Here is a 13,943-nt window from a genome sequence, read left to right as displayed (position 1 = left end):
AAACCTCTATATAAAACTAGCTTAGCACCCACTGCTTCACTCGTGTAGACTGTGGCCTGCAGACAGCAATTTTTTTTACTTTTTTTTATTTAATCGAATTTTTATGCCGTTCAAAAATCGGAGCACCTTCTAATCTTTTCATGTTAATTATGGTCATATAAGCATGGTCTTTTCTGAATGAACTTCTGACTAAAAAGTGATTCTGATAGCTGGAGTCCACAATTTTTGTTAATCATTCCTTTTTTGTTCTTTTGAAGATATTTCCACAGCAACTTTCATCCCCCTAACAAATATTTATTTATGTCTGAGAAGTGAAATACCAGCTTTCATAAATTTGGCTTTAAATCTTGTTTATGTAATGAAATATTTTCTTCAAAATTTTCATCTCCTATTGCACTCCCTTAGGGGTTGAATTTCCAAAAGCATTAAAACATGTATTTTTTTTAATTTTCTGGCTGAGAAACCAAATAGCAGTTTTCATAATTCTAGCTTAAAAATTCTCTTAATAGAGACACACTTTTAAAAAGCCTTTCATTCTCTATTTCACCCCCTTATAGTGGAATTTCAGACACTTCCTTCTTAAGCTATGCTTACGGTATAAGATCCACACCCTCTCCAAACTTCAAGTTTCTATCATCAGCAGGTTGGGCTGGGTGATAGCGAGTCAGTGAATCAGTCTGACACTCTTTCGCTCCCTTAGGGGTTAAATTTCCAAAAACACCAAAACATGTATACATGTATTTCTTTCATCTCTAACTGAAAAGCCAAACACCAATTTTTGAAGATTTAGCCTTAAAAATTCTTTCGCAATGAAATATTTTTTTTATGAAATGTTTCATCCTCTTAGGGGGTCAACTTCCAAAAACAAAGACACATATTCTTTTACTTGTAGCAGAGAAGTCAAATACCAGTGTTCATAGATGTAGCTTTAAAACCACTTTAGTAGCTCTTCAATAATAATATATTTTCATAAGAAGCTTTCACCCCTTATTTCACCGCCACTGCATTAAATTTCCAAAAATGCTGAAACACATACTTCTTTATTTCTGACCAAGAAACCAAATACTAATTTTCGTAGGTCTGTCTTCAAAATTGCCTGAATAGTGACATTTATTAAAAATCCCTTCATCCCCTATTTCACCCCCTTTGGGTTGGAATTTCGAAAAATACATTCTCGAACAACACCTACAGTATAAGATCCATACCTTCGCCCAATTTCAAGTTTCTATCCTTAACAGTTTGGACTGGGTGAAGATGAGTGAGTGAGCAAGATAGTGAGTGAGTGAGGCAGTCAGTTAGGACACTGCCTTTTATATACAGATAGTAACTTACTGTCTAACAATGATTTTAGTCACACATTTTCAGTAGATCCAAATAATTATGTGTAATCAGAAAGATACAGGAATTCAAAATTATGTGAGTCAAATTAAGAAACTTCCTTTTCCAAAGTATTTACAATTAGGAAGAGATAGATTTTAAAGATGAAAACAAATATATTAATAGTGCTTTTGTAAATTGAAGGATGTACAAATATCACATTGTTATAGTCCACGAATATCACATTGTTATATTCCAAGCATAAACACTAACATTGCATTTAAAGATTGAGATGTTAAATTTCTAATCTACCTGACTGAATGTGTGGTAATGATCCACAGGAAACTCAGTATATCCACAGGGTGAATCTTCTACATTTTCTGTAAAATTTACTGTGCTGATTGGCAACATGTCAGATATTAAATAGGTGCTGCATGGGTCTTTCAGTATATCCTGTAACAGAAATGTGGCAACATGTCGATATTAAATAGGTGCAGCATGTGTCTTTTAGTATATCCTGTAACAGAAATGAAATAACAGTATACACAATACACCTGAGCTTAATTTTTCTAGAACATGTTGACAAAGCATCAAAATAGGTTACATTGTACTTATTTTATTTTCTACGTCATTTCAAGTTTCCCAAAACTTTGAAGACTAATAATTTCCTTAATCTCTCATTTTCAGGAGATTTCTCTTCCTTTAATATATAAAAGTAACAGATTTGGCATTTTATATCTTAATGTAGATAAAAAGAAAAGTAAGGGTAGATACCAATTTCTTATGTAGACATTCATTTTGTGCAGCTGTTAGTATCCATAAGGCTACAGTCCTGAATATTCCTGTGTTAGGACCAAATATGAAAGGGCTCAAATCTGCAAAAGTACAGGCTTTTAGTGAAATACAGGTCACATAAAGGCTGTGTGGCAAACTGCTAAATGACAATATTGGCTTGATTTCTCTGCTGCCAATCTGGCTATCTTCACTAAGACTAATGAGGAACCCAGGTACGCCGTAGAGAAGTTACATGACATAGCATCAAAGACTCATTTGATAGAAAATTTACATAAAAATATCACAAGATCGCCAGTATAAACGAAATGTAGGGCAATTATATGTGTCTCTTCTTTTAAAGACCTTGGAGAAATCATAATACCATGTGGACTAGGCAGTAAAGCCAATTTAGAAAGAGCCACCACACTCCAAAAAGGGTGCAGGATAACATGGAGTCACTACAGTAAATGAGTAATATGCTGTAATGTGAAACTTTGGCATCACAAGACAGTTGTTTTGGATGCCATTCAAAAATAATTGATGAAATTTCAAAAGAAGAGTGAAAAATTCTCACAAAAATGTATGCTCCCCTTAACATAAATGTCATATGGATGAACGGAATAACTACAGACCTGTACAAAGCAATAGATCAGTTGTCTCATTTTCTGGTTATTGTGTATGAATAAAGAGTGTTTGATCATAACTGTTGGTTATTTGTATTTGGAAACTCATCAATCTCGATAGAAAACCCCATCGGTGACCCCAAGTTACCTGAATATGTGTCAATTTGTGCATCAGTTATTACAGGTTTTATGTCAGCTCAAATGGTGACTCAATCGTCAACCTTCCCAGCAGTGCAGGATGATGCTACTGCAAAACTGACTTTCAACTGTGAAGCACAACGTTCTTCCATGGGCATTACCAATACAATGAGAAAGCTTGTTTCTCCAGTGTTTGCTCCTCCAGAACAGACGACTCTAACCTCCTTTGTCATGCCGCATCAGATGCAGCACACACTTCCACTGACACCTGCTGCTGGATTCTTTGTTCACCAGGAAGTTCCTTCTGCACAAGATTCTGGTTTCATCTCTCTAGAGTTTCTACCTCACTGCACTACAGGCCACTCAGCTGTACAGATTTAGGGCCCACACACATGCTTCCTCTTCCCCAGTATGTTCTACTGCTTCTCCCGACCTACAATATTTCTTTCACTTCTCCTACAGTGCCCCCTATGACTACCATCACCAAGGTTTGTTTTTACAACATTTCTGGGTGCCCGTGCAATGAGCTTTCCTTACAGCTCCAAGATGACTCACTCTTCATCCTTCATGTTTTGCCTGAGGCCACACCTCCTTCACAAATAACCTTCCTGTACACAGTCTCCATTTCAGATGGGATGGATGCAGCTGGAATAACAGTGACACTCAGCACCAAAGCGATGCTCAGGATATCCATCCTCCTCTTCGCCACACCTCCAACACCGTCAGCTCCCATGCTGGTCCAATTCACACATAAAGGTTGACCAGTCCATTCTCCTTACTGGATGGCAGACTATACCTTCTCTACACCACCCTGCATGGACCTCCCCAACTACATGAGAAATGGTCCACCCATGCCTTATATTCAGATCAGCGACGGCATGGGTGATCATGCTACTCTGCACGATCAGCCAACACCCATCGAGCGGCCCACAACATCTCAGTATTCGACAAGACACTCTTCCTCTCCCCAGGGCTCCACACTGCAGGGGAGGGGAGGGAAGGTGCTTTGCAGCAACCATAAAACCATCAATTGCCAATTACTCTAGAATGATGAGTATTCTATCATGGGATTTAGTGAGCTTTGGATGTTGCTTGGATTGTGTTCATTTTTACTCAGAGTGTCTTATTTTCTGGGTATTGTGCATGAATAAAAAGTGTTTGATTATAACTGTTGGCTATTTATAACCCGAAGCTTGTAATGTCAATAGAAAAACCACGTGTCACACACATTCGACACTGACTTTTTTGCTGATCATGCTATGCCATTTAATGTGCCCACTTCGGCATCGGCACATGGGACATTCGAATCAATTGCACTGGAATACTCCTGCATCTACTCAACCTATCACACCGCCTAGACCACAGGCGATGCATCAACACTTGGCACTCAATTGCAAATTTGCGACTTCCTTCAGCAATCCATGCAAGTTGGTTGTCGATGCTTCAACGTTGGGTCATGTTCAGGGTCATGTGCCTGACCCTCCTACAAAGATAATGGACAACAGATCACTGGCAGCACTGCTGCTTTCATTTCACCCATCTTGTTTCTTGATTTTACTGTGCCAGCTGTGATGTGTTCACTGTGAGGCCATGCTGTCCCCTTCTCCACAAGATCTGTGAGTGGTGGGCATCATGTTGCACTAACACAAGTACTGAGCTTTCATCAAAACATCACTCCTGTCACCGTTGTACAATCGACGCCAGTGGATGCTACCTTCTGAACCCTCATGTGGTTCGCACCCTACCAACTCTTCCACAAGCTCTGCCTGCAGACTTTTCTGAAGCTGCAGCCATTGCAAATGGACAACCCCATGACATGGTTTACCTTGGTGGACAGCTTGTTGGATAAACTTGTAATCATAGATGATGGCACTTGATTTCTTTGTTTGGTGAACCATTTGCATGACCACACTGATCTTATTAGTGACTTGTTGTTAAACCACCTGAGCGTAATAAATATGCTTCTGCTAGTACACTCCCCATCTTTCATGTATGCCAGCACATGCTATCCATGGTATCATTTATGATGAAAGTTTAGGCAAGAGAACTGGTTCCCAGCTATGGAAATGCCTCTGAGCTCAGGTCACGATGGAGTTCATGCCAGACTTAGTGCTCTGGACATTGTGATTAGTTAAGCTGCTCCAGAAAATACAACTACAATTGCTCCCTCATACCTCAACATCACATGAGGATAAACTATGATTGACTGACCAGGCATATGCCATTATTTGACACCACCACTACTTCCCTCATACAGTGCAGTTTTTGCTATTGAGGCTGGTGGGCCAGCACCTATACCTCCTCCATTGGCTGATAGAGGTTGGGCGCAGGCTTACCTCAAGCAATGTAAAGACCCTAAGGCACCTAGCAGCTAGCTACATGAACCACCAGCTGCTTCTTGCCGAGGTACACTGGCTGCTGCCGAGCCAGCGCCCCTCTGCTCCCCGTGCTCGCTGCCACAGGAAGAGTGGTAGTTCCACATAACTTTCAGGGACACCGCCCACAATTACCGACCTCCCCGCACTTTACCAAACTCTTTGCATGGGCCACAATAGATGCCACAGCTCATGAGGATGACGAAGGGTGCCTGTAGATGTTCCATTCTGTTTGATCTTTTAATCTATGAGGCTGTCTGTCACCTTGTCGACACGATAACTGAAGTTATTGTTGTTCCACTCTCATTCACTGTAGTGGATGTAACACCAACCAAACTTTTCCTTCAACCAGCCAATAAATCATCACTTCACGTTGATGGCATGCTCAGGTTACTTATTAAACTCATCCTCAGTGAACCACTCATGTGGTCCTTCCACATGGCCAATTTTGAAGACCTGGTACTTCGAACTGATTTCCTGATTCACTTTGACCAGTTGCCTGATCTCCTGTCATCTGCTTTAGTGCACCATGCTTTGGGTACACACTTGGCATGCTCAGTTGTTCCCTCAGCTCTCTCTCCCCCTCAGACCTCTGACATTACTGACACAGCTCTCATCAAGTGCTCTTTTGTGGTAAACTGCCTCACCACTTCATCGCTCAGCTCCAACCCAAGTGCTCTGTGGTTGATGATTGACACACTCACAATGCAGAATTGAACTATACCATCTTGATAGCTAAGCAGGCCCTCGTGGGTGTACAACACCTCATACGACAATTGTGTACGCCACCATATCTCGACAGAAGCAACAAGCCTCTTACGACTCTGGCATCTTCGCCCTCGCCCACACCAATGGCATCTCAGGTTTGTGACCCTTGTGTGCTACTGACTCCTGCTTGAGAAGTCCCTTTGCCATGTTCATCAGGACAAATGAATACTATTATGAAATAAAACACACTCATAAAATTGTCATGATAGTGTGTTTTAAGCACATCGCCTCCCACCGGACAAAAAATGCCTTATTAAGGCTGCAGTGTGGAGGAACTTCTGTGGGCAGGCATTGTTCAACTGTTTGACAGTAACTTGTCTTCCGCCATATACTTAGTCCGCAAAAAGGGTGGCACAATGCACCTCTGTGATGACTGCTGTTGTTTTAATGTGCATACCATAATAGACAATTATCCTATTCCATATATTTAGGATTTCACCCAACTACTTAGTGGAGCATGCATTTTTAATGTTTTGGTCTGCTGCAAGACATATTTACAAACACCGATGGAACAGAGTGACATACCCTAAACAGCCTCGATCATCCCTTTGGCCATCACGAATTTTGTTACATGCTGTAAGGCCTCAAAAACATGGCTCAAACTTGGCAATGTTTCATCGCCTCACTTCCCTTTAACTGCTCTTACTGCTACACATACCTAGACGACATTCTCATTTTCTCCTCCTCTTATGAGGAACATGAGCTACTCCTGGCCTTGGTACAGGCAAGTACCAGAGTTGAAATTAATCATGATAAATCACAACTTCGGTGCACCTCTGTTACCTTTCTTGGGTACACCATCTCCTGTGAGAGTATACGTCCTCCACAAGATCAGATCGACTGCATTCATGGTCCACCACTCCCTGTGACTTTTGCAAACTGAGCCAGTTTCTGTGGACCATAATAAATGTGTTCGGTAATATTTCCTTGTATTGTTTTGTATGTCGGAGGGTTGATTGGACTCACCTGTTTCATTTGAGGTGTATTACAGGTCAATTGAAGTGTACGATACCTATTTCCTTTATTGTTCTGGGGTTGATGGGAATCACATGCTTCATTTGAGGTGATATAAACTGAAGTGTTCGACAGCACATTCTCTTGTATATCTGGGTGTTTCTTGGTATTGCTTGCTTCATTTGAGCTATAGTAAAGTCCACTGAAGAGTCCAATACCATTTTTTTTGTAGTTCGACATGTTGCTGATGTCATGGCTAAAAGCAGACAGGTGATATCCCATGCTTCAGTAATAAGTAGTTTTTGCTGCATTATATCCAATGTCAGAGTACCCTCAGACTTTTTTTAGAATTGGTTCCCTGAGTTTGGTACCCTAAGAAATGTGTGTGTGGACACCTTTATTTGGATAGCACTGTGTAGAAAATGAGAGAGGTTTTTGCCTTTGGTATCCTGAGAAATCAGCAGTAGCAGAGCATGGTCTAGAAAATGGACACTGAATCATGTGCAACAAGATATTTGTATTGCATTCAAAGAGACATCTTTATTACACAGACTAATAGTTTCTGGGACAGTATAATAACAGAAACATTTGAGATAAAAATTTATGACAACAACCTCAATAAAAACAGCAGCCTGTAGCTACGTTTGGCTTGGGATCTGGCCATTGGAAGGTTGGTGTAGGCATGGTGGGAGTGAAATGAAAACTTCTCCTTATATGGCACTGTAGCAGTCACAGTGATGATATGGAAGGCAGCACAGTTATATAAGGCTGGCAGCAGCAACCAAAAGACAGTCACCACTTGACGATGGCTAAGGAGTACTCTGCCAAAAGCTCATGGACCTTAACTCACTTGATGTGACTAGAAGCTCAAGAGCATTTTATCATTTAAATCTTATTCTGGCCTGATAAGAAAAATATTGTCCTATCTTTATAACAAACCAATGGCTAAAGTGATTTTTCTGTGCCTTAAATATAAAGCATGACACCCATATATAAAAATGGTGATAAGAAACTGCCTACATTTACAGATCCACTGTATTACTGCTTTTGAGGGTGTCTACATTAACAGATTCATTTCACTCCTGTCACTCTTTTGTGAGATTTTGAGGAAGTTACCTACCATACAATATTGACTTATTTCTCACAGTCTGTTCTCATAAATACCCTGTTTGCCTTTCATAAAGGATTCTCTTAAGAGAAAATCATGTTTTACTCCACAAATGAAGTTCTGCCAAAAGCTCATGGATTTTAAACCACTTGATGTGACTAGAACTGTGCTGCCTTCCATATCATCACTGTGACTGCTACAGCGCCATATAAGGTAAAGTTTTCATTGCACATCCACCATGCCTTCATCAATCTTCCAATGGCCATATCCCAAGCCAAACTTAGCTACAGGCTGCTGTCTTTATTGAGGTTGTTGCCATTAATTTTTATCTCAAATGTTTCTGTTATTATGCTGTCCCAGAAACTATTAGTCTGTGTAATAGAGATGTCTCTTTGAATGCAATACAAATATCTTGTTGCACGTGATTCAAGGCTCTGCTACTGCTAATTTCTCAAGGTACCGAAGGCAAAAACATCTCTCATTTTCTACACAGTGCTATCCAACTAAAAGTGTCCACACACACATTTCTTAGGGTACCAAACTCAGGGAACTAAAGGCAAAAGCATCTCTCATTTTCAACACAGTGCTGTTGTATTTTATATACTCCTGTCTTCCTGAGTCAATATCATCTTTTGCAGACATCATGAGTTGTTTAATTTTGCTGGAGACCAGAAGACTGAATTGGTTGTATGCCTCCTTAGGAGCTAACTAACCTTTCCTGTTGCTGAGTCTCAGAAAGGCAAAAACACAAATCATCTTTCTGAAAACAGGTAAGCAGAAGGACACCAAGTAGGACATGAAGAAGCTTGGATTTTTACCATTCTGTAGCTCAGTACCAGGGAAGATTAGCTAGCTCCTACAGAGGCACAAACCTGATTTGGTTTTCAAGACTCCAGCAAAAATTCGACAACATGTGAGGCCCAAAGTATGACTCAGAATGCCAGGAGTATATAAAATACCATGTGGGTGTGGAAAGTTTTGTGTCTGACAGACAGTGCATACAACTGAACACAGCAGTGAAGAACACAAGAGAAGTTTTTGCCATCAGCACCCTGAGAAACCAGAGGTAGCAGAGCATACTCTAGAAAATGGAGATTGCATTGCGTGCAGCAAGACATTTGTAATAATGCATACTAACAGTTTGTGGGAAAATGTAAAAAAAAGTGATTAAGGTAAAAATTTGTGACAACACACTCAATAAAGACAGCTCCAGTTAAGCACAGCTTGGGAGCCAGTCATTGGAAAAACAAATTGTTGTCCCAGGGAATTCTGTGACCTAGCCAGGGCTTTCATTTGTGTGAATTATAAAATTCTACTGGAAAAACTGAAATTTCATGACAACAAAGACATCTAGTTTGCATGGACTGAGACTTACATTAATTCTAGGAAGCTGAGGGTCTTGTTGGCCAGTACCATGGGAACAAAACTTAATTTAGAATGGAAAACTATAGAATAAGAGTTCCACAAAGTTTTGTTGGAGACTTACTCTTAATATTAGCTAGTACATTTGATTGATTGATATATTTTATTTATTGAAGCCCAGAAATATCATATTGTGTTCCAACTAAGATATAGGGCTGATGACAAAAAATAATAAATTTACATTAAATTTTTTACTATGGGATAGCACATCTGTAACAACAGAAGATGTTTGGTATTTTCAACATATAAAACCTTTCACCTTAAACAGCTCATAAAGGAAACAAAATATGTAAATTCTGCATGCACATTGTGACAAAACATTGACCATGGAAAGCATAAATGCCAAACCATGCAGTGGAAATGGTAATATGCAAAAATATAAACATTAAATAGTAATACAAATATAGATCATGATCCATAAAATTAAATTAAATATATGATATAAACTTGGCTAGTATGTATAAAAAGAAAATGTGAGTCACTGAACTTCATAATGTATATATTTATGTATTCCTCACTGGGTTGAAACAGTGAAACTGTAAATACAAGTTTAGAGATTGTTTAAAGGAGTTCATATCCTGTATAGCGTTTTATTCATAGAAAGTTTACTAAAAGTTTCAAACCTCTGTGGAATGACACATTCTGGTATTTGTGTGGGATGTGTGAAAGTTATTTCTGAGTTTGGTGTTATGCCTGTGGACATCACAGTTCCTATGAAGACTTTTGTCTTTATCTACTACATTTTTTTTCAAAAATAAATCAGATTCTCTTAGGTAAATGCATGATACTGGAAATAAGTAAAGTAGTGTGAAGACATGTTTTCATTTAAATGTATTGAGTACTGCCAGAGAGCTTCTCCTGAATGTTACTCCATAGTTTAGATGTAACAGAATACAAGCATAGTAAGCACTTTTAACAGCTTCCATGTTGGTGCATGGTTTCAGGGCCCATAGGACATAACATCTTCAGACATGAACTATAAATGACTTATCAATAACTCCAAAGGACTAGTATTAGTAATTTATTCACCCAAGAATCCTTTTACAATGATATTGGGTATGTCAGCTTAATACAAAGAGAAACACATCATACACACACATAATAACACAAAAAATGTAATGTTTACTAGTGACACAAGCAGACAGACAGAACCCAGATGATAACTATACTCTCCTCTGAATGATTTACAGCTAAATGTTTGAATCTCTTTTTCGCACAGGTCAGCATATTTTACACTCAGAAATATCTTACAGCACTATGTATCTAGCTTTTCTTCACAAGTTTGACAGGGACAATAATAATGAAGTCAACAGAAAGGGCTGCTAGCATCTGGGATCAAAGTATCTTGTGTCAGGTCTAGGTGTTATTAAGACATGAAGGAGCACTACAAGCAATACTACAAAATTCTTTACTGTATCACCAAAATAAAGCAAAAACCATACACTGTAGCATTATTGATAGTAATAAATAAAGCAAAAACCCTGCACTGTAGTATTCTTTGTCTGTCCTGTGCAGACCTCTTCATCTCTACATCCTACTGTAGCATTAGTGATAGTAATAAATAAAGCAAAAACCCTGCACTGTAGTATTCTTTGTCTGTCCTGTGCAGACCTCTTCATCTCTGCATCCTACATCTATTAGGACCTATATATTGTGGATAAGCCATTGACTCTTCTTCAATTTGAACCCCTACATTCCCTCCATAACTAAATTGAAAAGTCCTTCATGTCTCATAGTGTATCCTTTCATGTAATCCCATGTTTTAGTTGAATTGTGCCATAAATTTCTTTTGTACCCAATTGGATTCAGTACCTTTTCTACAGTTATCCAATCTACTCACCTAAACTTCAGAATTCTTCTGTAGTACTATATTTAAAAGAATTTTGTTTTATTTACAATCTTCATTTAACTTCTGACAGACAGAATACTTTGCAAAAAGGCTTCCTAATACTTAAATTTTATTTAATATTAACAAATTTGTGTTTTTCAGAAACATTTTTCTTGTTATTGCCAGTCTGTACTTTGTATCCTCCCTGCTTCCATCATTGTTAGTTATTTTGCTGCAAAAGTAGCAAACTCTTCTACTACTTTTAGTGTCTGATTTCCTTATTTAATTTCCTCAGCACTAATTTAATTTGGCTACACCCCAGTACACTTGTTGTACTTTATTTGATATATCTCTTCTAACCTCTTCCCAAGACACTGTCTCCTCTGTTCAACTGATCTACATCCTAGGTATCTTTGACAGAATTACAAGGTCATTAGCAAACTTCAATGTTTTTATTTCTTCTCTCTGAACTTTAACTCACTCTCCAAATTTATTCTTATAGCTAGTTTTCTTTGCTGCTAAGTCAACAAACACATTGAATAACATTAGGGATGGGCTACAACCCCATCTCACTCCCTTATGAACTAGTACTTTCCTTTCCTGTCATTTAACCTGGTTTCTGTACATGTTGCAGATAACCAGTTTCTCCCTGCATTTTAAACCTGCTACTTTCAGAATATCAAAGACTGTTTGACATTCTACACTGTCAAACATTTTCTCTAAATATGCAAATGCTGTAAACAAATTTGTTGTCTTAACAAAATTTGTAGGACGAGTTTTGTCTTGCATGATCCTACATTTCTCTGGAACACAAGCTGATTTTCTCCCAGCTTGGCTTCTATTAGCCTTTCCATTCTTCTGTTAATAACTGATGTCAGTACTTTGCAATCATGACTTATTAAACTGATGGTTCTGTAATAGTCACATCTCTGTGCACCTGTCTTCTTTGGAACTGGGATTAATAAATTCTTCTTGAAATCTGAGAATATTAGTCCTGTCTCAATACTGTTTGTAGCAGGTGGAATAATCTTGTCATGATCTCTAGGATCTCAATAATTCTCAGGAAGTGCAGTTTACTCCAGGAGCCTTGTTTTTATTTCAATCTTTCAGTGCTCTGTCAAATTCTTCTTGCATTATAATATCTTCAGTGTCATCTTCATGTACTACTTCTTCTCTTCTAGAAACTTTACTTCAAGTTTATTTCCTTTTTTCTATACATTCCTCCCATCTTTCAGCCTTCCCTTCTTTGTTTATTATGGCTTGCCATACATGTGATTCTCTTTTCTCAAAAGTTCTCTTTAATTTTTGTACAGTTGTCATCTACCTTTCTGCAGTCCTGCATGTTTCTACAGTTTTGGATTTCTATTCTAACTATTCCTACTTTGCCATTTTACACTTTCTGCTAATTTCATGTTTTAGATGTATGTATTTCGTTTTATCTCTTTCATTGGGGGTTCATTTTTTATATGTCTGTTTTTGTAAGTTAAATTCAGTGGTTTGTGTGTTATCCACGGTTTTCTGTTGTTCCTTGTCTTTTTGCCTGGTCCTCTAGTGCCTTTACTATTTTATTTCTCAAAACTACTGACTCAGTGCAAGGTTGCTCCACTGCTTGAAAGTATAAGGAAACTGAAGAAGGAAAGAGAGAGACGTACCCACTCATGCTGAATTCCTTTCCCATCTTGCAGTCAAAATTTGCTGCTGCACATTTTTAAACTCTCAAATCTGCAGTTCATAGTCAATAAATTATAGTCATAGTCCACATTTGCACCTGAAAATGTTCTAAAATTTAAAAACTGCATTCAAAATCTCTCTCTTCCAGACCAAAGATGTGTCTGGAGACGCCTCAGACAGTGGTGGGATACCAAAATGACTGTCGCCCGCCATACAGCCTGACAACTGGGAGTGATGGCCTAGTGTGCTATTTTCTCTTTAAGCAAACTCCTTTGGTTGTCATCCATGGCACCCTTACAGTGGCACATCAACAATATTCTGTGCTCCATTTTATTGCCCTTCGTCGCAAGCCATCCTGGGGTTACATTTCAGCAAAGTAATGCCTACCCACACATGGTGAGAATTTCTGCTGCTTGTCTTCATGCTTGCCAAACCCTAACTTGGCCAGCTACATCACCAGATCTCTTTGCAATTGAAAATGTTTGGAGCATTATGGACAGGGCCTCCAACCAGCTCAGCATCTTAACAATCTAACTCGCCAATTGGACATAATTTGGCACAATATCCCTCAAGAGGACATCCAACAACTATATCCATCAATGCCAAGCCAAAGAAAAGCTTGTGTATGAGCCAGAGGTGGATCAATGCATTATTGATTTGCTCATTTTCTGAAATTGTAATAATTTGTTTGTAGGTACATGTACATCACATCTACTGACTCCATCTCATTCAGATAATTCTATCATGGTGCTTCTTTTTTCCCCTAGAGTGTGTTTCTTGCCATTTATCAGCTTCTGTAGCTTTTTGCTGAGATCTTCTGCCTCTTTATCGAAAAGTGAGCATGATGATGCATGCTTATTAAACATTTTCATGAAATATCTGTTTTTTTTCCCTTCATATTACTAACGCTATTTTGCCTTAGATTTCTAATATCCATAATGTTTTAAATTTTTTGTTTACAATAA

At 38.5% G+C, this 13,943-nt stretch overlaps 1 protein-coding gene across 3 annotated transcripts in view; it reads right to left on the bottom strand.

The window, feature by feature from the left end:
• Positions 1-13,943, bottom strand: part of LOC126236979 (organic cation transporter protein-like) — a 306,544-nt gene that overhangs the window by 129,320 nt on the left and 163,281 nt on the right. For all 3 annotated transcript variants that reach the window (XM_049946697.1, XM_049946698.1, XM_049946699.1), the window contains one exon: positions 1,630-1,770. In XM_049946697.1, coding sequence (XP_049802654.1) covers positions 1,630-1,770 — 141 coding nt within the window. The remainder of the gene's footprint in view (positions 1-1,629; positions 1,771-13,943) is intronic.

This window comes from Schistocerca nitens, chromosome 2 (assembly GCF_023898315.1).
Source record: "Schistocerca nitens isolate TAMUIC-IGC-003100 chromosome 2, iqSchNite1.1, whole genome shotgun sequence".
In the NCBI taxonomy this organism is placed as follows: domain Eukaryota; kingdom Metazoa; phylum Arthropoda; class Insecta; order Orthoptera; family Acrididae; genus Schistocerca; species Schistocerca nitens.
This window is presented reverse-complemented; position numbering and strand designations above follow the sequence as displayed.